General features: G+C 51.1%; 1 protein-coding gene across 1 annotated transcript; it reads left to right on the top strand.

The window, feature by feature from the left end:
• The first annotated feature begins 2,309 nt into the window (after window positions 1-2,309).
• Window positions 2,310-23,141, top strand: plekho1b (pleckstrin homology domain containing, family O member 1b). The gene is made up of 6 exons (XM_079240736.1): window positions 2,310-2,408; window positions 2,959-3,105; window positions 21,226-21,366; window positions 21,956-22,060; window positions 22,145-22,243; window positions 22,538-23,141. The coding sequence occupies exons 1-6, from the start codon at window positions 2,382-2,384 to the stop codon at window positions 23,111-23,113; spliced, it is 1,095 nt and encodes a 364-aa protein (XP_079096862.1). The 5' UTR covers window positions 2,310-2,381; the 3' UTR covers window positions 23,114-23,141.
• Window positions 23,142-25,429: the final 2,288 nt, after the last annotated feature.

The raw sequence follows: 25,429 nt of genomic DNA on the forward strand, positions 1-25,429 counted from the left end.
ATCTTGGAATCTATGAATCTGTGGGAGTTTCTCCTCCAGGAAACATAACACCACCTGCACCACCTGCAAGGGAACATAACACCACCTGCACCACCTGCAAGGGAACATAACACCACCTGCATCACCTGCAAGGGAACATAACACCACCTGCACCACCTGCAAGGGAACATAACACCACCTGCACCACCTGCAAGGGAACATAACACCACCTGCACCACCTGCAAGGGAACATAACACCACCTGCATCACCTGCAAGGGAACATAACACCACCTGCAAGGGAACATAACACCACCTGCAAGGGAACATAACACCACCTGCACCACCTGCAAGGGAACATAACACCACCTGCAAGGGAACATAACACCACCTGCATCACCTGCAAGGGAACATAACACCACCTGCATCACCTGCAAGGGAACATAACACCACCTGCATCACCTGCAAGGGAACATAACACCACCTGCATCACCTGCAAGGGAACATAACACCACCTGCAAGGGAACATAACACCACCTGCACCACCTGCAAGGGAACATAACACCACCTGCACCACCTGCAAGGGAACATAACACCACCTGCATCACCTGCAAGGGAACATAACACCACCTGCACCACCTGCAAGGGAACATAACACCACCTGCATCACCTGCAAGGGAACATAACACCACCTGCAAGGGAACATAACACCACCTGCACCACCTGCAAGGGAACATAACACCACCTGCAAGGGAACATAACACCACCTGCACCACCTGCAAGGGAACATAACACCACCTGCAAGGGAACATAACACCACCTGCATCACCTGCAAGGGAACATAACACCACCTGCAAGGGAACATAACACCACCTGCATCACCTGCAAGGGAACATAACACCACCTGCAAGGGAACATAACACCACCTGCATCACCTGCAAGGGAACATGACACCACCTGCAAGGGAACATAACACCACCTGCACCACCTGCAAGGGAACATAACACCACCTGCAAGGGAACATAACACCACCTGCACCACCTGCAAGGGAACATAACACCACCTGCAAGGGAACATAACACCACCTGCAAGGGAACATAACACCACCTGCAAGGGAACATAACACCACCTGCACCACCTGCAAGGGAACATAACACCACCTGCAAGGGAACATAACACCACCTGCAAGGGAACATAACACCACCTGCACCACCTGCAAGGGAACATAACACCACCTGCAAGGGAACATAACACCACCTGCAAGGGAACATAACACCACCTGCACCACCTGCAAGGGAACATAACACCACCTGCAAGGGAACATAACACCACCTGCACCACCTGCAAGGGAACATAACACCACCTGCACCACCTGCAAGGGAACATAACACCACCTGCATCACCTGCAAGGGAACATAACACCACCTGCAAGGGAACATAACACCACCTGCAAGGGAACATAACACCACCTGCACCACCTGCAAGGGAACATAACACCACCTGCATCACCTGCAAGGGAACATAACACCACCTGCAAGGGAACATAACACCACCTGCAAGGGAACATAACACCACCTGCATCACCTGCAAGGGAACATAACACCACCTGCACCACCTGCAAGGGAACATAACACCACCTGCATCACCTGAAAGGGAACATAACACCACCTGCACCACCTGCAAGGGAACATAACACCACCTGCAAGGGAACATAACACCACCTGCACCACCTGCAAGGGAACATAACACCACCTGCAAGGGAACATAACACCACCTGCACCACCTGAAAGGGAACATAACACCACCTGCAAGGGAACATAACACCACCTGCACCACCTGCAAGGGAACATAACACCACCTGCAAGGGAACATAACACCACCTGCACCACCTGCACCACCTGCAAGGGAACATAACACCACCTGCAAGGGAACATAACACCACCTGCAAGGGAACATAACTTTTGTTTGCACTTGCCACTGATGGAGATGATACGGAGTGACAGGCATAAAAATAGAACCGAACCGAACAGAATAAAGTAGACTTTATTGTAGTTGAACAAGTGCTTCGTCAGATGAAGATACTGAGCAGAACCAGGTGCAGTGGTCTGCCGGTTGGGGGCGCTGTGTGGCTGCCGAGGAGCCGCTGAGCCAGCGGGGTGTCCGGGGAGGAGGATGGTGGAGGAGAGGGAGGAGTAACCGGACACCGACTATCAGAGCTGCTCCTGGCCGGTCAGAGAGCAGCGGAGCCCGGCGGCAGCAGGCAGCAGAGTCCCGCCGAGAACCGCGAGCTGAGGGGGAGGCTCGTCCTGACTTTATCCGGGTTTAACCCGCTTGTCCCGGCGGAGGAATAACGGAGTTACGGGGAAGTGGTAGAAGTCCCGTCAGCAGCCTGACAGCCGGCGGCATGAAGAAGAACAACTCCGGGAAACGGGTGAGTGTTACGGGACCTACATAAGCGGCTCCAGCCACTTCTATCCCGTTAAACCGGCGCGCGACGAACAGAAGGATTAGCCTTTATTATGAAGAGGCGCGAGCTGGACTTCCGGTTTCCAGAGTAAACGTCGATCGAATTTAGTTTAGAAAACAACCAGAAGGAAGTGAAAATCTTCAGGAAGTCCGTAAGCGAGCATAAAATGCCCAAGGTTAATATTACTGGTGTTAAAAGACCCTGAACGCACCACAGACTAGACTCACCAAACCAAAAGACCCTGAACGCACCACAGACTAGACTCACCAAACCAAAAGACCCTGAACGCACCACAGACTAGACTCACCAAACCAAAAGACCCTGAACGCATCACAGACTAGACTCACCAAACCAAAAGACCCTGAACGCACCACAGACTAGACTCACTAAACCAAAAGACCCTGAACGCACCACAGACTAGGGTCTAGTAAAAGCTGCAGAAGAACCAGGAACATGCGGCAGGTGTGAACGTCTGCAGGTGTGCAGGTTCTCATCTTCCTGTCTTCTGTGTCAGGGTCCGCTGGACTCAGGTCCACAGTACCCGCCTCCTGACAAGGTGGGCTGGATCAGAAAGTTCTGCGGGAAGGGGATCTTCAGGGAGATCTGGAAGAGCCGCTTCATGGTTCTGCGAGGAGACCAGCTGTTCATCTGTCAGAAGGAGGTGAGTGGAAGGGGGCGTGGCCAACAGGTGAAGACAAATTGAAGAAGACAGGTTTCTTTTGCTTTAAATATCACTATGGAAACCAAGTGTCAGACGTCACAGCCATGTGGTGTAGTGTGGCAGATATTGTTGTCATAGAGACGCCACTCATTATGGTTCTGGATCAAAGAGAGTCTACTGGGCTCTACTAGGTTTCCTCTGAGTTCTACTGAAGCTTCTGTTGCTTTCATCGAGTTAATTCTCCACTTTCTACAACTGACGTTCTGCAGGAGTCAAGTTTCAGTCTGAGCTGCAGACAAGCGGAGATCTCCGGTTTCACTAATGCACCGGGAGTAGAACGTCCCCGCAGAACCTTTAACTCACACAGAACGTCCTGGCAGAACCTTTTAACTCACACAGAATGTCCTGGCAGAACCTTTAGCTCATACAGAACGTCCTGGCAGAACCTTTAACTCACACACAACGTCCCCGCAGAACCTTTAACTCACACAGAATGTCCCCGCAGAACCTTTTAACTCACACAGAACGTCCCCGCAGAACCTTTAACTCACACACAACGTCCCCGCAGAACTTTTAACTCACACACAATGTCCCCGCAGAACCTTTTAACTCACACAGAACGTCCCGGCAGAACCTTTAACTCACACAGAACGTCCCCGCAGAACCTTTATCTCACACAGAACGTCCCCGCAGAACCTTTAACTCACACACAACGTCCCCGCAGAACTTTTAACTCACACACAATGTCCCCGCAGAACCTTTTAACTCACACAGAACGTCCCGGCAGAACCTTTAACTCACACAGAACGTCCCCGCAGAACCTTTAACTCACACAGAACGTCCCGGCAGAACCTTTAACTCACACAGAACGTCCTGGCAGAACCTTTAACTCACACAGAACGTCCCGGCAGAACCTTTAACTCACACAAATGTCCCCGCAGAACCTTTTAACTCACACAGAACGTCCTGGCAGAACCTTTAACTCACACAGAACGTCCCCGCAGAACCTTTAACTCACACAGAACGTCCCGGCAGAACCTTTAACTCACACAGAACGTCCCCACAGAACCTTTTAACTCACACAGAACGTCCCCGCAGAACCTTTAACTCACACACAACGTCCCGGCAGAACCTTTAACTCACACACAACGTCCCCGCAGAACCTTTAACTCACACAGAACGTCCCGGCAGAACCTTTAACGTCACACAGAACGTCCCGGCAGAACCTTTAACTCACACAGAACGTCCCGGCAGAACCTTTTAACTCACACAGAACGTCCCGGCAGAACCTTTAACTCACACAGAACGTCCCCCCAGAACCTTTAACTCACACACAACGTCCCCGCAGAACCTTTAACTCACACACAACGTCCCCGCAGAACCTTTTAACTCACACAGAACGTCCCGGCAGAACCTTTTAACTCACACAGAACGTCCCGGCAGAACCTTTTAACTCACACAGAATGTCCCCGCAGAACCTTTAACTCACACCGAACGTCCCCGCAGAACCTTTAACTCACACAGAACGTCCCCGCAGAACCTTTAACTCACACAGAACGTCCCGGCAGAACCTTTTAAGTCACACAGAACGTCCCCGCAGAACCTTTAACTCACACACAACGTCCCCACAGAACCTTTAACTCACACAACGTCCCCGCAGAACCTTTTAACTCACACACAACGTCCCCGCAGAACCTTTAACTCACACAGAACGTCCCAGCAGAACCTTTAACTCACACAGAACGTCCCGGCAGAACCTTTAACTCACACAGAACGTCCCCGCAGAACCTTTTAACTCACACAGACCGTCCCCACAGAACCTTTTAACTCACACAGAACGTCCTGGCAGAACCTTTAACTCACACAGAACGTCCCCGCAGAACCTTTAACTCACACAGAACGTCCCGGCAGAACCTTTAACTCACACACAACGTCCCCGCAGAACCTTTAACTCACACAGAACGTCCCGGCAGAACCTTTTAACTCACACAGAACGTCCCGGCAGAACCTTTTAAGTCACACAGAACGTCCCCGCAGAACCTTTAAACTCACACAGAACGTCCCCGCAGAACTTTTAACTCACACACAATGTCCCCACAGAACCTTTTAACTCACACAGAACGTCCCGGCAGAACCTTTAACTCACACAGAACGTCCCCGCAGAACCTTTTAACTCACACAGAACGTCCTGGCAGGACCTTTAACTCACACAGAACGTCCCCGCAGAACCTTTAACTCACACAGAACGTCCCGGCAGAAACTTTAACTCACACAAATGTCCCCGCAGAACCTTTTAACTCACACAGAATGTCCTGGCAGAACCTTTAACTCACACAGAACGTCCCGGCAGAACCTTTAACTCACACAGAACGTCCCCGCAGAACCTTTAACTCACACAGAACGTCCCCGCAGAACCTTTAACTCACACACGTCTCCGCAGAACCTTTTAACTCACACAGAACGTCCCAGCAGAACCTTTAACTCACACAGAACGTCCCGGCAGAACCTTTAACTCACACAGAACGTCCCCGCAGAACCTTTTAACTCACACAGACCGTCCCCACAGAACCTTTTAACTCACACAGAACGTCCTGGCAGAACCTTTAACTCACACAGAACGTCCCCGCAGAAACTTTAACTCACACAGAACGTCCCGGCAGAACCTTTAACTCACACACAACGTCCCCGCAGAACCTTTAACTCACACAGAACGTCCCGGCAGAACCTTTTAACTCACACAGAACGTCCCGGCAGAACCTTTTAAGTCACACAGAACGTCCCCGCAGAACCTTTAAACTCACACAGAACGTCCCCGCAGAACTTTTAACTCACACACAATGTCCCCACAGAACCTTTTAACTCACACAGAACGTCCCGGCAGAACCTTTAACTCACACAGAACGTCCCCGCAGAACCTTTTAACTCACACAGAACGTCCTGGCAGGACCTTTAACTCACACAGAACGTCCCCGCAGAACCTTTAACTCACACAGAACGTCCCGGCAGAAACTTTAACTCACACAAATGTCCCCGCAGAACCTTTTAACTCACACAGAATGTCCTGGCAGAACCTTTAACTCACACAGAACGTCCCGGCAGAACCTTTAACTCACACAGAACGTCCCCGCAGAACCTTTAACTCACACAGAACGTCCCCGCAGAACCTTTAACTCACACACGTCTCCGCAGAACCTTTTAACTCACACAGAACGTCCCGGCAGAACCTTTTAACTCACACAGAACGTCCCCACAGAACCTTTAACTCACACACAACGTCCCGGCAGAACCTTTAACTCACACAGAACGTCCCCGCAGAACCTTTAACTCACACACAACGTCCCCGCAGAACCTTTAACTCACACACAACGTCCCCGCAGAACCTTTAACTCACACACAACGTCCCCGCAGAACCTTTTAACTCACACAGAACGTCCCGGCAGAACTTTTTAACTCACACAGAACGTCCCGGCAGAACTTTTAACTCACACAGAACGTCCCCACAGAACCTTTTAACTCAAACAGAACGTCCCGGCAGAACCTTTAACTCACACAAATGTCCCCGCAGAACCTTTTAACTCACACAGAACATCCTGGCAGAACCTTTAACTGACACAGAACGTCCCGGCAGAACCTTTAACTCACACAGAACGTCCCGGCAGAACTTTTAACTCACACAGAACGTCCCCACAGAACCTTTTAACTCACACACAACGTCCCCGCAGAACCTTTAACTCACACACAACGTCCCGGCAGAACCTTTAACTCACACACAACGTCCCCGCAGAACCTTTAACGTCACACAGAACGTCCCGGCAGAACCTTTAACTCACACAGAACGTCCCGGGAGAACCTTTTAACTCACACAGAACGTCCCGGCAGAACCTTTAACTCACACAGAACGTCCCCCCAGAACCTTTAACTCACACAGAACGTCCCCGCAGAACCTTTAACTCACACACAACGTCCCCGCAGAACCTTTTAACTCACACAGAACGTCCCGGCAGAACCTTTTAAGTCACACAGAACGTCCCGGCAGAACCTTTAACTCACACACAACGTCCCGGCAGAACCTTTAACTCACACCGAACGTCCCCGCAGAACCTTTAACTCACACAGAACGTCCCCGCAGAACCTTTAACTCACACAGAACGTCCCGGCAGAACCTTTTAAGTCACACAGAACGTCCCCGCAGAACCTTTAACTCACACACAACGTCCCCGCAGAACCTTTAACTCACACACAACGTCCCCGCAGAACCTTTTAACTCACACAGAACGTCCTCGCAGAACCTTTTAACTCACACACAACGTCCCCGCAGAACTTTTAACTCACACACAATGTCCCCGCAGAACCTTTTAACTCACACAGAACGTCCCCTCAGAACCTTTAACTCACACACAACGTCCCCGCAGAACTTTTAACTCACACACAATGTCCCCGCGGAACCTTTTAACTCACACAGAACGTCCCGGCAGAACCTTTAACTCACACAGAACGTCCCGGCAGAACCTTTAACTCACACAGAACGTCACGGCAGAACCTTTTAACTCACACAGAACGTCCCCGCAGAACCTTTTAACTCACACAGAACGTCCCGGCAGAACCTTTTAACTCACACAGAACGTCCCGGCAGAACCTTTTAACTCACACAGAACGTCCCGGCAGAACCTTTAACTCACACAGAACGTCCCCGCAGAACCTTTAACTCACACAGAACGTCCCCGCAGAACCTTTTAACTCACACACAACGTCCCGGCAGAACCTTTAACTCACACAGAACGTCCCCGCAGAACCTTTAACTTACACAGAACGTCACGGCAGAACCTTTTAGCTCACACAGAACGTCCCGGCAGAACCTTTAACTCACACACAACGTCCCGGCAGAACCTTTAACTCACACAGAACGTCCCCGCAGAACCTTTAACTCACACAGAACGTCCCCGCAGAACCTTTAACTCACACAGAACGTCCCGGCAGAACCTTTAACTCACACACAACGTCCCGGCAGAACCTTTAACTCACACAGAACGTCCCCGCAGAACCTTTAACTCACACAGAACGTCCCCGCAGAACCTTTAACTCACACAGAACGTCCCGGCAGAACCTTTTATGTCACACAGAACGTCCCGGCAGAACCTTTTAACTCACACAGAACGTCCCGGCAGAACCTTTTAACTCACACAGAACGTCCCCGCAGAACCTTTTAAGTCACACAGAACGTCCCCGCAGAACCTTTAACTCACACACAACGTCCCCACAGAACCTTTAACTCACACACAACGTCCCCGCAGAACCTTTTAACTCACACACAACGTCCCTGCAGAACCTTTTAACTCACACACAACGTCCCCGCAGAACCTTTAACTCACACAGAACGTCCCAACAGAACCTTTAACTCACACAGAACGTCCCCACAGAACCTTTAACTCACACAGAACGTCCCCGCAGAACCTTTTAACTCACACAGAACGTCCCGGCAGAACCTTTAACTCACACAGAACGTCCTCGCAGAACCTTTAACTCACACAGAACGTCACGGCAGAACCTTTTAACTCACACAGAACGTCCCGGCAGAACCTTTTAAGTCACACAGAACGTCCCCGCAGAACCTTTAACTCACACAGGATGTCCCCGCAGAACCTTTAACTCACACAGAACGTCCCGGCAGAACCTTTAACTTACACACAACGTCCCCGCAGAACCTTTAACTCACACAGAACGTCCCGGCAGAACCTTTAACTCACGCAGAACGTCCCCACAGAACCTTTAACTCACACAGAACGTCCCGGCAGAACCTTTAACTCACGCAGAACGTCCCCACAGAACCTTTAACTCACACAGAACGTCCCGGCAGAACCTTTAACTCACGCAGAACGTCCCCACAGAACCTTTAACTCACACACAACGTCCCGGCAGAACCTTTAACTCACACACAATGTCCCGGCAGAACCTTTAACTCACACAGAACGTCCCCGCAGAACCTTTAACTCACACAGAACGTCCCCGCAGAACCTTTAACTCACACAGAACGTCCCGGCAGAACCTTTTATGTCACACAGAACGTCCCGGCAGAACCTTTTAACTCACACAGAACGTCCCGGCAGAACCTTTTAACTCACACAGAACGTCCCCGCAGAACCTTTTAAGTCACACAGAACGTCCCCGCAGAACCTTTAACTCACACACAACGTCCCCACAGAACCTTTAACTCACACACAACGTCCCCGCAGAACCTTTTAACTCACACACAACGTCCCTGCAGAACCTTTTAACTCACACACAACGTCCCCGCAGAACCTTTAACTCACACAGAACGTCCCAACAGAACCTTTAACTCACACAGAACGTCCCCACAGAACCTTTAACTCACACAGAACGTCCCCGCAGAACCTTTTAACTCACACAGAACGTCCCGGCAGAACCTTTAACTCACACAGAACGTCCTCGCAGAACCTTTAACTCACACAGAACGTCACGGCAGAACCTTTTAACTCACACAGAACGTCCCGGCAGAACCTTTTAAGTCACACAGAACGTCCCCGCAGAACCTTTAACTCACACAGAACGTCCCCGCAGAACCTTTAACTCACACAGGATGTCCCCGCAGAACCTTTAACTCACACAGAACGTCCCGGCAGAACCTTTAACTTACACACAACGTCCCCGCAGAACCTTTAAGTCACACAGAACGTCCCGGCAGAACCTTTAACTCACGCAGAACGTCCCCACAGAACCTTTAACTCACACAGAACGTCCCGGCAGAACCTTTAACTCACGCAGAACGTCCCCACAGAACCTTTAACTCACACAGAACGTCCCGGCAGAACCTTTAACTCACGCAGAACGTCCCCACAGAACCTTTAACTCACACACAACGTCCCGGCAGAACCTTTAACTCACACACAATGTCCCCGCAGAACCTTTAACTCACACACAACGTCCCGGCAGAACCTTTAACTCACACACAATGTCCCCGCAGAACCTTTAACTCTTGCTGATGATTCTGTCATAGTTTCTCTGGTCTCTGGTGATGTTCTTGATCATGGCCCTGTCTTGACTGACTTTCTTGAGTGGTGTCAGTCTTCTTTCCTGCACATAAATGTGTCAAAGACAAAAGAATTGTTGATAGATGTTAGGAAATCCACTCCTGCCCTGATAAATGGACAGGTAGTTGAGGTGGTGCATCAGTACAAGTACTTGGGAACAGTACTGGACAGTAAATTAACATTCGACACCCAGGTTGATGCTGTCTGTAGTAAAGCTCACCAGAAAATGCACTTCCTTCGTAAATTGAGATTTTTTAACGTCGACAATGTTTTTATGAAAATGTTTTATTCCTGTTTTGTGGAGTCAACTCTTACCTTTGCTTTTCTCTGCTGGTTTGGCATGTTAAATCTTAAAAATCGAAACCACTTACAAAGCATAGTTAAAGAGTGCAGTAAAATTACTGGCTGTTGTTTAAGTGATTTGTGGGATCTTTACAAATGCAGGGCTGTATGCAAGGCAAAGAAAATCCTTGCAGATCCTGCCCATCCTCTGCACAGGCAGTTTCAGCCATTGCGCTCAGGCAGGAGATATTGCGTGCCTAAGTTTAAAACCAATAGAGTCAGAAACTCCTTCATCCCAAGAGCCATTGGATTTTTAAATGAATCATAGTTGTTAATTTGCTACTTTTGGTGTCGCTTCATGTGCTGTGATGTTCTCATCTTACCGTGTTTCCACTGTTATTTAACTTGCCTTTTATTATTTTATTATTTTTCTTGTTTGTTGTTGTTGACTGATTGCACTTTTATGCGACTGGTTGCACACAAATTGCCCTACGGGGACCTAATAAAGTATTGAATTGAATAACTCACACAGAACGTCCCGGCAGAACCTTTTAAGTCACACAGAACGTCCCGGCAGAACCTTTAACTCACACAGAATGTCCCCGCAGAACCTTTTAACTCACACAGAACGTCCCCTCAGAACCTTTAACTCACACACAACGTCCCCGCAGAACTTTTAACTCACACACAATGTCCCCGCGGAACCTTTTAACTCACACAGAAAGTCCCGGCAGAACCTTTAACTCACAAAGAACGTCCCCGCAGAACCTTTAACTCACACAGAACGTCACGGCAGAACCTTTTAACTCACACAGAACGTCCCGGCAGAACCTTTTAACTCACACAGAACGTCCCGGCAGAACCTTTTAACTCACACAGAACGTCCCGGCAGAACCTTTAACTCACACAGAACGTCCCCGCAGAACCTTTAACTCACACAGAACGTCCCCGCAGAACCTTTTAACTCACACACAACGTCCCGGCAGAACCTTTAACTCACACAGAACGTCCCCGCAGAACCTTTAACTTACACAGAACGTCACGGCAGAACCTTTTAGCTCACACAGAACGTCCCGGCAGAACCTTTAACTCACACACAACGTCCCGGCAGAACCTTTAACTCACACAGAACGTCCCCGCAGAACCTTTAACTCACACAGAACGTCCCCGCAGAACCTTTAACTCACACACAACGTCCCCGCAGAACCTTTTAACTCACACACAACGTCCCGGCAGAACCTTTTAAGTCACACAGAACGTCCCGGCAGAACCTTTTAAGTCACACAGAACGTCCCGGCAGAACGTTTAACTCACACAGAACGTCCCCGCAGAACCTTTAACTCACACACAACGTCCCCGCAGAACCTTTAACTCACACACAACGTCCCTGCAGAACCTTTTAACTCACACACATCGTCCCCGCAGAACCTTTTAACCCACACAGAACGTCCCCGCAGAACCTTTAACTCACACAGAATGTCCCGGCAGAACCTTTAACTCACACACAACGTCCCCGCAGAACCTTTAACTCACACAGAACGTCCCGGCAGAACCTTTAACTCACACAGAACGTCCCGGCAGAACCTTTAACTCACACAGAACGTCCCGGCAGAACCTTTTAAGTCACACAGAACGTCCCCGCAGAACCTTTAACTCACACAGAACGTCCCGGCAGAACCTTTTAAGTCACACAGAACGTCCCGGCAGAACCTTTAACTCACACAGAACGTCCCCGCAGAACCTTTAACTCACACACAACGTCCCGGCAGAACCTTTAACTCACACACAACGTCCCGGCAGAACCTTTAACTCACACACAACGTCCCCGCAGAACCTTTAACTCACACAGAACGTCCCGGCAGAACCTTTTAAGTCACACAGAACGTCCCGGCAGAACCTTTAACTCACACAGAACGTCCCCGCAGAACCTTTTAAGTCACACAGAACGTCCCGGCAGAACCTTTAACTCACACAGAACGTCCCGGCAGAACCTTTTAAGTCACACAGAACGTCCCCGCAGAACCTTTAACTCACACAGAACGTCCCCGCAGAACCTTTTAACTCACACAGAACGTCCCGGCAGAACCTTTAACTCACACACAACGTCCCGGCAGAACCTTTAACTCACACACAACGTCCCCGCAGAACCTTTTAACTCACACACATCGTCCCCGCAGAACCTTTTAACCCACACAGAACGTCCCCGCAGAACCTTTAACTCACACAGAACGTCCCGGCAGAACCTTTAACTCACACACAGCGTCCCCGCAGAACCTTTAACTCACACAGAACATCCCGGCAGAACCTTTTAAGTCACACAGAACGTCCCGGCAGAACCTTTAACTCAGACAGAACGTCCCCGCAGAACCTTTTAACTCACACAGAACATCCCGGCAGAACCTTTAACTCACACACAACGTCCCCGCAGAACCTTTAACTCACACACAACGTCCCGGCAGAACCTTTAACTCACACAGAACGTCCCCGCAGAACCTTTAACTCACACAGAACGTCCCCGCAGAACCTTTAACTCACACAGAACGTCCCCGCAGGACATTTAACTCACACACAACGTCCCGGCAGAACCTTTTAAATCACACAGAACGTCCCGGCAGAACCTTTTAAGTCACACAGAACGTCCCGGCAGAACCTTTTAAGTCACACAGAACGTCCCGGCAGAACCTTTAACTCACACAGAACGTCCCCGCAGAACCTTTAACTCACACACAACGTCCCGGCAGAACCTTTAACTCACACACAACGTCCCGGCAGAACCTTTAACTCACACACAACGTCCCCGCAGAACCTTTAACTCACACAGAACGTCCCAGCAGAACCTTTTAAGTCACACAGAACGTCCCGGCAGAACCTTTAACTCACACAGAACGTCCCCGCAGAACCTTTTAACTCACACAGAACGTCCCGGCAGAACCTTTAACTCACACAGAACGTCCCGGCAGAACCTTTAACTCACACAGAACGTCCCGGCAGAACCTTTAACTCACACAGAACGTCCCGGCAGAACCTTTAACTCACACAGAACGTCCCCGCAGAACCTTTAACTCACACACAACGTCCCCGCAGGACATTTAACTCACACAGAACGTCCCCGCAGAACCTTTTAAGTCACACAGAACGTCCCGGCAGAACCTTTAACTCACACAGAACGTCCCCGCAGAACCTTTTAACTCACACAGAACGTCCCGGCAGAACCTTTAACTCACACAGAACGTCCCCGCAGAACCTTTAACTCACACAGAACGTCCCCGCAGAACCTTTAACTCACACAGAACGTCCCCGCAGAACCTTTAACTCACACAGAACGTCCCCGCAGAACCTTTAACTCACACACAACGTCCCCGCAGGACATTTAACTCACACAGAACGTCCCCGCAGAACCTCCCCGCAGAACCTTTAACTCACACAGAATGTCCCCGCAGAACCTTTTAACCCACACAGAACGTCCCCGCAGAACCTTTAACTCACACAGAACGTCCCGGCAGAACCTTTAACTCACACACAACGTCCCCGCAGAACCTTTAACTCACACCGAACGTCCCCGCAGAACCTTTAACTCACACACAACGTCCCCACAGAACCTTTAACTCACACACAACGTCCCGGCAGAACCTTTAACTCACACAGAACGTCCCGGCAGAACCTTTAACTCACACAGAACGTCCCCGCAGAACCTTTAACTCACACACAACGTCCCCGCAGAACCTTTAACTCACACAGAACGTCCCTGCAGAACCTTTTAACTCACACACAACGTCCCCACAGAACCTTTAACTCACACACAACGTCCCGGCAGAACCTTTAACTCACACAGAACGTCCCGGCAGAACCTTTAACTCACACAGAACGTCCCGGCAGAACCTTTAACTCACACAGAACGTCCCCGCAGAACCTTTAACTCACACAGAACGTCCCCACAGAACCTTTAACTCACACACAACGTCCCGGCAGAACCTTTAACTCACACAGAACGTCCCGGCAGAACCTTTAACTCACACAGAACGTCCCGGCAGAACCTTTAACTCACACACAACGTCCCCGCAGAACCTTTAACTCACACACAACGTCACGGCAGAACCTTTTAAGTCACACAGAACGTCCCCGCAGAACCTTTTAACTCACACAGAACGTCCCGGCAGAACCTTTTAACTCACACAGAACGTCCCCGCAGGACATTTAACTCACACACAACGTCCCGGCAGAACCTTTTAAATCACACAGAACGTCCCCGCAGAACCTTTTAAGTCACACAGAACGTCCCGGCAGAACCTTTTAAGTCACACAGAACGTCCCGGCAGAACCTTTAACTCACACAGAACGTCCCCGCAGAACCTTTAACTCACACACAACGTCCCGGCAGAACCTTTAACTCACACACAACGTCCCGGCAGAACCTTTAACTCACACACAACGTCCCCGCAGAACCTTTAACTCACACAGAACGTCCCGGCAGAACCTTTTAAGTCACACAGAACGTCCCGGCAGAACCTTTAACTCACACAGAACGTCCCCGCAGAACCTTTTAACTCACACAGAACGTCCCGGCAGAACCTTTAACTCACACAGAACGTCCCGGCAGAACCTTTAACTCACACAGAACGTCCCGGCAGAACCTTTAACTCACACAGAACGTCCCCGCAGAACCTTTAACTCACACACAACGTCCCCGCAGGACATTTAACTCACACAGAACGTCCCCGCAGAACCTTTTAAGTCACACAGAACGTCCCGGCAGAACCTTTAACTCACACAGAACGTCCCCGCAGAACCTTTTAACTCACACAGAACGTCCCGGCAGAACCTTTAACTCACACAGAACGTCCCCGCAGAACCTTTAACTCACACAGAACGTCCCCGCAGAACCTTTAACTCACACAGAACGTCCCTGCAGAACCTTTAACTCACACAGAACGTCCCCGCAGAACCTTTAACTCACACAGAACGTCCCCGCAGGACATTTAACACACACAGAACGTCCCCGCAGAACCTTTAACTCACACAGAACGTCCCCGCAGAACCTTTAACTCACACAGAATGTCCCCGCAGAACCTTTTAACCCACACAGAACGTCCCCGCAGAACCTTTAACTCACACAGAACGTCCCGGCAGAACCTTTTAACTCACACAGAACGTCCCGGCAGAACCTTTAACTCACACAGAACGTCCCCGCAGAACCTTTAACTCACACACAACGTCCCCGCAGAACCTATATCTTATATCTCCCTCTGACTTGCCAGATCCACTGGTCAGTCCTGGTCCTGCTGGACCAGATCCACTGGTTAGTCCTGGTCCTGCTGGACCAGATCTACCGGTCAGTCCTCGAGTCTGCTGCTTCTGACCCAGCCAACCATCAGATTCTCCTCTCCACTCTCTGAGCTCGGCATCTCTGGATCTGTCCTCTCGTGTACCACGTCCTACCTCTCAGGAAGATCCTTCAGAGTATCCTGGTGAGGAGAAGTGTCCAGATCACATGAAAACAGGGGAGCCTCAGGGATCGGTGCTCGGCCCTCTTCTCTTTCCACTATACACCTCCTCACTTGGTGCAGTTAGAAGCTCTCATGGCTTCTCCTACCACTGCTATGCAGATGACACTCAGCTTTTCCTCTCCTTCCCACCAGACGACACAACGTTTCACTGAGAATATCAGCTTGTCTTGCTGATATCTCTACATGGATGAAGGATCGCCACCTTCAGCTCAATCTGTCCAAGACAGAGCTCATTGTCTGTCCAGCCGATCCTTCATTACCTCTGCAGATACGTGTGAAGCTCCACTCTATCACACTTGTTCCTGCTGCCTGGAATCTGGGTGTCATGGTGGGTGACCAGTTGACCTTAAAGGTCCATGTTGCCTCGGTTGCCCGTACCTGCTGATATGCTCTCTACAACATCAAGAGAATCAGACGTACCTGACAGAACACACGACTCAGCTTCTGGTTCAGGTTCTGGTCATCTCACACATGGATTACTGCAGTTCCCTACTGGCAGGTCTGCCTGCATGCTGGTTAAACCTCTGCAGATGATCCAGAACCAGCAGCGCGTCTGGTTTTCAACCAGTCCAAACGGGTTCATGTCACTCCTCTGCTAATCGCTCTTCACTGGTTTCCAGTTGCAGAGCATCAGATTCAGAGCTCCCTAATCCAGACCTACACTCCCTCTCCACAGCTACGTTCCACCAGTGAAAGACTCCTCGTGTTACCACCAATACGTGGGACTAAATCACCAGCCAGACTCTTTCCTCTGTTGTTCCACGATGGTGGAATGATCTCCCAAACTCTGTCCGCTCTGCAGAGTCCCTGTCTACTTTTAAGACCCAGCTGAAGACTCAGCTCTTCAAGGAGAACTTCAACACTTAGTATAGCTTTATTTGTTGGAAAGTTGGAGAACTTAGTCCAGTTCTTTGCAACAAACATTATGATATTAATTGTTTGTGTTGTAACATAGGTGATATTATGGGATGGGAAGGGAGTAAACAAAACAAAACCAAAAACCTGTAGTTTCATGGAAGGACCTGCGTCCAACTGGACAGTCCACCAGCATCTTCCTACCATGTCCTCTACTGTCTGATTTCCTGCTTGTGTTGTTCTCACTCGTATGGAAGTCACTTTGGATAAAAGCGTCTAAATGACTGTAGAATAGAATAGAATAGAATAGAATAGAATAGAACGTCCCTGCAGAACCTTTTTTCAGTGGATCCTATTTAAGTTCTACAAAATAACTATTTACCATGAATCAGGTGTGTTCCAGCAGGTAAACATGAAAAACCCGCAGGACTGCTAGAACTGAGCTGAATATTCCTTGTATAGAACCTACAAAGTTCCACATGGTTCTCTGCAGGTTCTCCGTCTGATCATCTGCTGAACGAATTTGCAAGTCAGCGATTAAAGTCATTTGACTGTTTTCACCAGAAACATGTTTGGGTTGTGGTGCGTTCAGGGTCAACAGTCGTTTCTGTATTTAATCTCAGAAAGTTGGTTTTTGTACACATCTGTTTCTTTGTTCCTCTTTCCGAGACGACGACATCCTGAAAACACTTTCAGCACCAAATAAGGACGTTTGAAGTTCGATCTGGAAGTTTCTGTGGTGGAGATCTGCTGTTGGACTTCCTGTCCGAGCAGGAATAGACGTGCACCAGCAGAGTTCACATGCACCAGCTTAGTTCACATGCACCAGCAGAGTTCACATGCACCAGCAGAGTTCACATGCACCAGCAGAGACCACGTGCACCAGCAGAGACCACGTGCACCAGCAGAGTTCACGTGCACCAGCAGAGACCACGTGCACCAGCAGAGTTCACATGCACCAGCTTAGTTCACATGCACCAGCAGAGTTCACATGCACCAGCAGAGACCACGTGCACCAGCAGAGTTCACATGCACCAGCAGAGTTCACATGCACCAGCAGAGTTCACATGCACCAGCAGAGACCACGTGCACCAGCAGAGTTCACATGCACCAGCAGAGTTCACGTGCACCAGCAGAGTTCACGTGCACCAGCAGAGACCACGTGCACCAGCAGAGTTCACGTGCACCAGCAGAGACCACGTGCACCAGCAGAGTTCACATGCACCAGCAGAGTTCACGTGCACCAGCAGAGACCACGTGCACCAGCAGAGACCACGTGCACCAGCAGAGTTCACATGCACCAGCAGAGACCACGTGCACCAGCAGAGTTCACGTGCACCAGCAGAGACCACGTGCACCAGCAGAGTTCACGTGCACCAGCAGAGTTCACGTGCACCAGCAGAGACCACGTGCACCAGCAGAGTTCACGTGCACCAGCAGAGACCACGTGCACCAGCAGAGTTCACGTGCACCAGCAGAGACCACGTGCACCAGCAGAGTTCACATGCACCAGCAGAGTTCACATGCACCAGCAGAGACCACGTGCACCAGCAGAGACCACGTGCACCAGCAGAGTTCACGTGCACCAGCAGAGTTCACATGCACCAGCAGAGTTCACATGCACCAGCAGAGACCACGTGCACCAGCAGAGTTCACATGCACCAGCAGAGACCACGTGCACCAGCAGAGTTCACGTGCACCAGCAGAGTTCACGTGCACCAGCAGAGACCACGTGCACCAGCAGAGTTCACGTGCACCAGCAGAGACCACGTGCACCAGCAGAGTTCATATGCACCAGCAGAGTTCACGTGCACCAGCAGAGACCACGTGCACCAGCAGAGTTCATATGCACCAGCAGAGACCACGTGCACCAGCAGAGTTCACATGCACCAGCAGAGACCACGTGCACCAGCAGAGTTCACGTGCACCAGCAGAGTTCACATGCACCAGCAGAGACCACGTGCACCAGCAGAGTTCACGTGCACCAGCAGAGTTCACATGCACCAGCAGAGACCACGTGCACCAGCAGAGTTCACGTGCACCAGCAGAGTTCACGTGCACCAGCAGAGACCACGTGCACCAGCAGAGTTCACGTGCACCAGCAGAGACCACGTGCACCAGCAGAGACCACGTGCACCAGCAGAGTTCACATGCACCAGCAGAGTTCACATGCACCAGCTTAGTTCACATGCACCAGCAGAGACCACGTGCACCAGCAGAGACCACGTGCACCAGCAGAGTTCACATGCACCAGCAGAGACCACGTGCACCAGCAGAGTTCACATGCACCAGCAGAGTTCACGTGCACCAGCAGAGACCACGTGCACCAGCAGAGACCACGTGCACCAGCAGAGACCACGTGCACCAGCAGCGTCCTCCGTTCATTATTGTTCTTCCTCTTCAGAAGTTTCAGTTCTTTCTGCTGCTCAGTTGAGATCCATGATATGTTCTGACCCGGTTTCATGGTTCTGATCCGGTTTCATGGTTCTGACCCGGTTTCATGGTTCTGACCCGGTTTAATGGTTCAGCTAAGAACCCGTGAGGATCATCCAGATGAACAAGGCCTTTGACAGCAGGTGGAGGTGCTAGTCTCCAAGGTGACCAGTGAGTCACAGAATTTGTTTCTCAAATCAGGTCTTCGGAGTCTCTTAAAGATGATTTGCAAGTCGCCTCATCTGATTTGTGTCCAGACGTGAGGGTGGGGGTTGCCGTGGTAACAACATAAACAAACTTATAATATAGTTTAATCAAACCTCCCATATTTGAGACCAAAAGGCACAGGAGATTTCTCATTTGTCCTCAACCAGTCGCTGGTTCTGTGGACCCTGGTTCTGGTCCAGGTTCATGCAGGGGTTTGGACGAAGGCTGCTTCTGATCAGGAGCCTCATGTCGAACCCTGCAGCACAAAACCCGCCGTAGACCAGTCCCAGTCCACTTCTGGGGTTTCTAAAAGCAGGACTTGGCGGTAAAACGTCCCGACCTCCACGCCAACTCTGACCCCGGCGTACGACAACATCTGGAGAAACGGGAAACGGCGACACCAAAGGCAGGAAATAAAAAGGAATCTGAGCCATTTGTTCCAAATGAAACGTAAACTTTCCCCCAGAATGTTGGACATTTGATTGACATGAGTGTAACTCAAATCAGCAGGCGGTATGATGTGACAGCTGTCAAATATTTTACCACACACAGTTAGTAAAAGCCAGTTTTTTTTTGTTTGGTTTTTTTTGCTTCACGAAAGTGAAGACTGGTCGTAACAATGCGGGACGGCGCCCCGTTTTGAGGGACGTGTGAAAAGTAACAGAAGCACGTGACATCTGGCCACTTTAATGGGGACAGCACAAAACTCTGTGACAGTAATATATATAATTTAAATAAGGTCCGATATTTGGCAGTTAAAACCAAAAGTAAAACTTCAGTATAGCATGTTATATTTTTATAAATACATGTTTAATGCATTACTGCTGACTTCCTCTCGGTCTGAAACTGAAAACTATAAATAACATCTAGAAAGACCTCACCAAGTAAAATGTCCCCATTCACAGTCTGTAAAACTCCGGCGGTCCTCGCGATTCATCCAGAACAAACACACACACACACACACACACACACACACACCAAGCCAGCATAACAGACAGAGGTCATCTCTGTAGTCAGACAGCAGGACGTCTGATTGGCTGCTTCATCTGTCAATCATCTTTCAGCTGGACACCAGACCAAACCAGGGACACCTGGTAAACAGGTGGGCGGAGCTAATAGGTGGGGACCGTTCAGTCACCGCTGCACCACCACGGACATATTGATGATGATGATGATGAAGGTGGTTATCTGATTAATGATTTATTAAACAGCACATGCTCAGTCAGCGGATCCGATCATCAGCAGCTGAGTGGAGGAAGGAAAAATCACAGTTCGGATGAGTTTCAGGAGCCCTAAAGAACCAACGAGGCGCAGAGACGGCAACCTCCAGACACATGGAGACGCCTCAACACAACCTCACAGAGAAACACCTGCTGGTCTGATAGCAGCGGGTCTGAAACTGGACTTTGATCCCCAGACCCGGATCAGCTCAGCTGATGGACCTGTTGGTCCATGACGGATCCGATCCACTTTAGCTTAGCGCGTACTCAGAAAGACGACCTTCACATGAGTCCTCCCTCCCAGGAAGTCTCGGTTTAACACTGGTTAATAATGGATGCTGTTTCCATGGAAATGAAAGACCTGAGCTGCACACACCGAACAGGTCTACGTGTGTGTGTGTGTGTATGTGTTTCATGTAGCCTAGCATGGAGCCTGTTCATGTTTCCACTCTGTATGCTAAGCTAGGCTAGGCTATCTGTCCTCAGGGAAAGAAGACAATATTAACACCCTTCATGCTCCGCTCCCCCAACACTCCTGACAGGTGACCTGTGTGTTGTTACCTGTGTGTGCAGGTGAAGGATCTGGGTCGTGCTGATGAGGTGTTGGACCTGTCTGACTATGAACGCTGTGAGGAGATCCGAAAGAACAAGAGTCGCAGCAAAAAGAACCACAGCAAGTTCAGATTGCAGCGCTGCAGCTCGCCAGGAAACACGGTACACCTGGACACACCTGTCCCATACCCACACACACATACCTGGACACACCTGTACAGACCTATACACACCTCCACATACCTGCACACTGCTCTGCATACCCACACATACCTGGACACAGCTATACACACATGCACACACCTGTCCAAACCCACCCACACACCTGGACACACCTGTCCATACCCAGACATACCTAGACACAGTTGTACCCACCTGCACACATACACAGATAGTTTGGTATAAAAAATTATTAAATCAGTTTGAAAACTAATCAGTTCCATCATTAAACCCTGCCCCCTCCGTTTAATTCTGTACCTAACTAAGCCACGCCCCCTCCGTTTAATTCTGTACCTAAGCCACGCCCCCTCCGTTTAATTCTGTACCTAACTAAGCCACGCCCCCCGTTTAATTCGGTACCTAACTAAGCCACGCCCCCTCCGTTTAATTCTGTACCTAACTAAGCCACGCCCCCTCCGTTTAATTCTGTACCTAACCAAGCCACGCCCCCCCGTTAAATTCTGTACCTAACTAAGCCACGCCCCCTCCGTTAAATTCTGTGCCTAACTAAGCCACGCCCCCCATGCTGCAGGCTCCTAACCTGGTCTTTCTGGCCGTCAGTCCGGAAGAAAAGGAGTCCTGGATCAACAACCTGAACGCAGCCATTACCAGAGCCAAGAACCGAATCTTTGATGAGGTACTGGAGTTCTGACAGAACCTGTTGCACCTTTAGAACCGAACCAGTCAGATTGGGGAAGTTCTAACATTCGTCTCTGTCCAGGTGACGGTGGAGGACTCACAGCTGTCCCATCTGACCCGGGACCGAGTGAAGATTCCTCAGAACCGAAGACTGCCAACCCGAGGACACCTGCTGGCCGTGGTCAGAACCAGAACCTTCTCTTCTTCCTTGTGGTCTTGTTTAAAACCAAAACCTTCTTCACAGGACCAGGACCAGAACCTATCCTCTTAGTCCTGGACTCCCGAAGGTCCCTGTGGTACCATCAAATCCTGCAAGACCTGGATCAGACTGGTTCCGGCAGTCTGTTTGTCATTACTGGTCTGTTCCTCAGAACCAGAACCCTGTCTTGTCAGAAGTAGGGGTTGGGATATCCGGGCTCCCTGGTGTGGTCTTAGTCCTGGTTCTGTGGTTGACTGGTTCCTTTCTGTCCCACAGGCGTCCACCTCGTCCTCAGACGGGATGCTGACCCTGGACCTGGTCCAAGAGGACGCCGTGTGTCATCAAGGACCAGACATCAAGTCTCCGGACTGTCCCAGGTCCAGAACCGACGGAGCGCTGTCGTCCCGGACTGCCGACGGTTCAGCAAAGTCTCACAGTCTTCCACGAGAAGAGGTGGAGTGGGAAAAGACTGGCCCCGCCCACTCTGGCCCCGCCCACACACCCCAGCCAGCAAAACGCCTGATGCAGGCAGAGAAAAGCCGCTGTGCCTCCATGGACGAGATCCTGACCCCATCAGAGACCAGATCCTCCAAAAACCTGGCGTCACCGCAGAGCCGTTCGACCGGAACGCCGCCAGTAGAGCAGCTGGTGGAGCTCATCGATCGGAAGCTGGAGAAGACGAAGCGTCTCCTGACGGAGGCGCGGGGGGAGGAGTCCGGAGGGGGGGGCGACGCAGAGAGGCTCCTAAAAGAGGCTTTGGCGGCCTGGACCCAGGCTCACGAGGTCCTGGAGGTGGTCAAGGAGCTGAGGGAGTTATACAGACAGCTGGACCCCGCCTCTCCACCAAACTGAGCCTTGACTCCAGGACCGGTCCAGGACTGCAGGACTGGTCCAGGACTGCAGGACCGGTCCAGGACTGCAGGACTGGTCCAGGACTGCAGGACTGGTCCAGGACAGCAGGACCGGTCCAGGACTCCAGGACCGGTCCAGGACTGCAAGACCTGTCCAAGACTCCAGGACTGGTCCAGGACAGCAGGACTGGTCCAGGACTGCAGGACTGGTCCAGGACAGCAGGACCGGTCCAGGACTGCAAGACCTGTCCAAGACTCCAGGACTGGTCCAGGACAGCAGGACTGGTCCAGGACAGCAGGACTGGTCCAGGACTGCAGGACTGGTCCAGGACAGCAGGACCGGTCCAGGACTGCAAGACCTGTCCAAGACTCCAGGACTGGTCCAAGACTCCAGGACTGGTCCAGGACAGCAGGACCGGTCCAGGACTGCAGGACCGGTCCAGGACTGCAGGACTGGTCCAGGACAGCAGGACCGGTCCAGGACTCCAGGACCGGTCCAGGACTGCAGGACTGGTCCAAGACTCCAGGACTGGTCCAGGACAGCAGGACTGGTCCAGGACTCCAGGACCGGTCCAGGACTGCAAGACCTGTCCAAGACTCCAGGACTGGTCCAAGACTCCAGGACTGGTCCAGGACAGCAGGACCGGTCCAGGACTGCAGGACCGGTCCAGGACAGCAGGACCGGTCCAGGACTGCAGGACTGGTCCAGGACAGCAGGACCGGTCCAGGACTCCAGGACCGGTCCAGGACTGCAAGACCTGTCCAAGACTCCAGGACTGGTCCAAGACTCCAGGACTGGTCCAGGACAGCAGGACCGGTCCAGGACTGCAGGACTGGTCCAGGACAGCAGGACTGGTCCAGGACAGCAGGACCGGTCCAGGACTCCAGGACCGGTCCAGGACTGCAGGACTGGTCCAGGACTCCAGGACTGGTCCAGGACTCCAGGACTGGTCCAGGACTCCAGGACTGTAGGACCGGTCCAGGACTGCAGGACCGGTCCAGGACTCCAGGACTGTAGGACCGGTCCAGGACTGCAAGACCTGTCCAAGACTCCAGGACCGGTCCAGGACTCCAGGACTGGACCCACATCATTTTAAAGTTATGTTTGAATTGCTACAGTTTGGTGTTCGGGTCCATGACCTCATGTAACCCAACCGTCAGGCGGGTTGCCAGAACTGGACCAGAACTTGAGTTTCCATGGTAACTCCTCCTCAGCCAATGGAGTGCCATAGATCATGATGAGATCATCACCTGCTTGTTTCACAAATGTCCGGTTCTGATGAGGTCTGGACCTCACCAGAACCACACAGGTACAGAATAAATCCTGTGACCCAGACCAGACAGGTGGCAGAACCAGCCCGTCTCACAGGTTCCGCTGGTTCCGGCCGCCTTTGGAATGAAACTGTGCCAAGAACAGCGTTCCAGGTTTGGATCTTCTGGTTCTGCATTTCGCAGCTGGACACCGGACCTGATCCCAGCTGGTTCTGATGACCTGGTTCTCAGGAACATATTATCTGATCCCTTTGGGTCCAGTCTCATTCAGCATCCGGTACTCGGTTCTGTCTCAGCTACATGGACAGGTTGCTGGTTCCGGTGGACCAGCAGCAGGTTTCCGGTTCGAGATGGATCCACTTCTGTGTTGGTATGATGTTGGACCTCGGCGCCGCCATCCAGAACCTCTTCTTCCTCTCAATGTGAAACTAGTGGAAAAAAGCATAATCTGTTTGGATCAGAACCGGCTGCTGTGTAACAGCTCAGTATTCTAACAACCTGTCAGAACCACAGACCGGTTCTGTGGCGTAAACCTCAGGGTCCAGATCTGTGTTCAGGTCCAACGGTACTAATGGCTTCCACCTGAACGGTTCGGTCCGGATCCAAACCTGCTGTTACGGAGTCCCGCAGGGGGCGGCCGGAGACCGGGTCCCTCGGGGGGCGGCCGGAGACCGGGTCCCGTTGGGGGGCGGCCGGAGACCGGGTCCCCGCGGGGGGCAACCGGAAACCGGTTTTTATGTGCTAAAATAAAAAATTTCAACCTGAACCTGATTTGTTGTGTGTGTGTGTGTGTGTGGGGGGGGGGGGGGGGGCAGACCACAACACCTTCCACCGTCCTTCCAGTCTGATGAGGTCTTGGGTCCACCTCAGAACTCAGGCCTTCACAACTGCTCCTGACCCAGGTGGTTTTCATGCAACTGCAGTTGCTCTTGTTGTCCTGGAGAGGGCGCAGTTACAACGTTACCATGCCAACACCATGTCTATTTCATCTGATTCAGCTTTTCAGGCTTTCATCTGATTGGTTTGATGAAGTGACCAATCAGCT

This window comes from Telmatherina bonti, assembly GCF_933228915.1.
Source record: "Telmatherina bonti genome assembly, chromosome: 5".
In the NCBI taxonomy this organism is placed as follows: Eukaryota; Metazoa; Chordata; class Actinopteri; order Atheriniformes; family Telmatherinidae; genus Telmatherina; species Telmatherina bonti.

Coding starts and splice junctions, on each gene's coding strand:
- plekho1b (XM_079240736.1), top strand. CDS start 2,382: ATGAAGAAGAACAACTCCGGGAAACGG. Junction 2,409..2,958: donor AGAACAACTCCGGGAAACGG/GTGAGTGTTACG, acceptor CTTCTGTGTCAG/GGTCCGCTGGACTCAGGTCC. Junction 22,061..22,144: donor AGAACCGAATCTTTGATGAG/GTACTGGAGTTC, acceptor GTCTCTGTCCAG/GTGACGGTGGAGGACTCACA.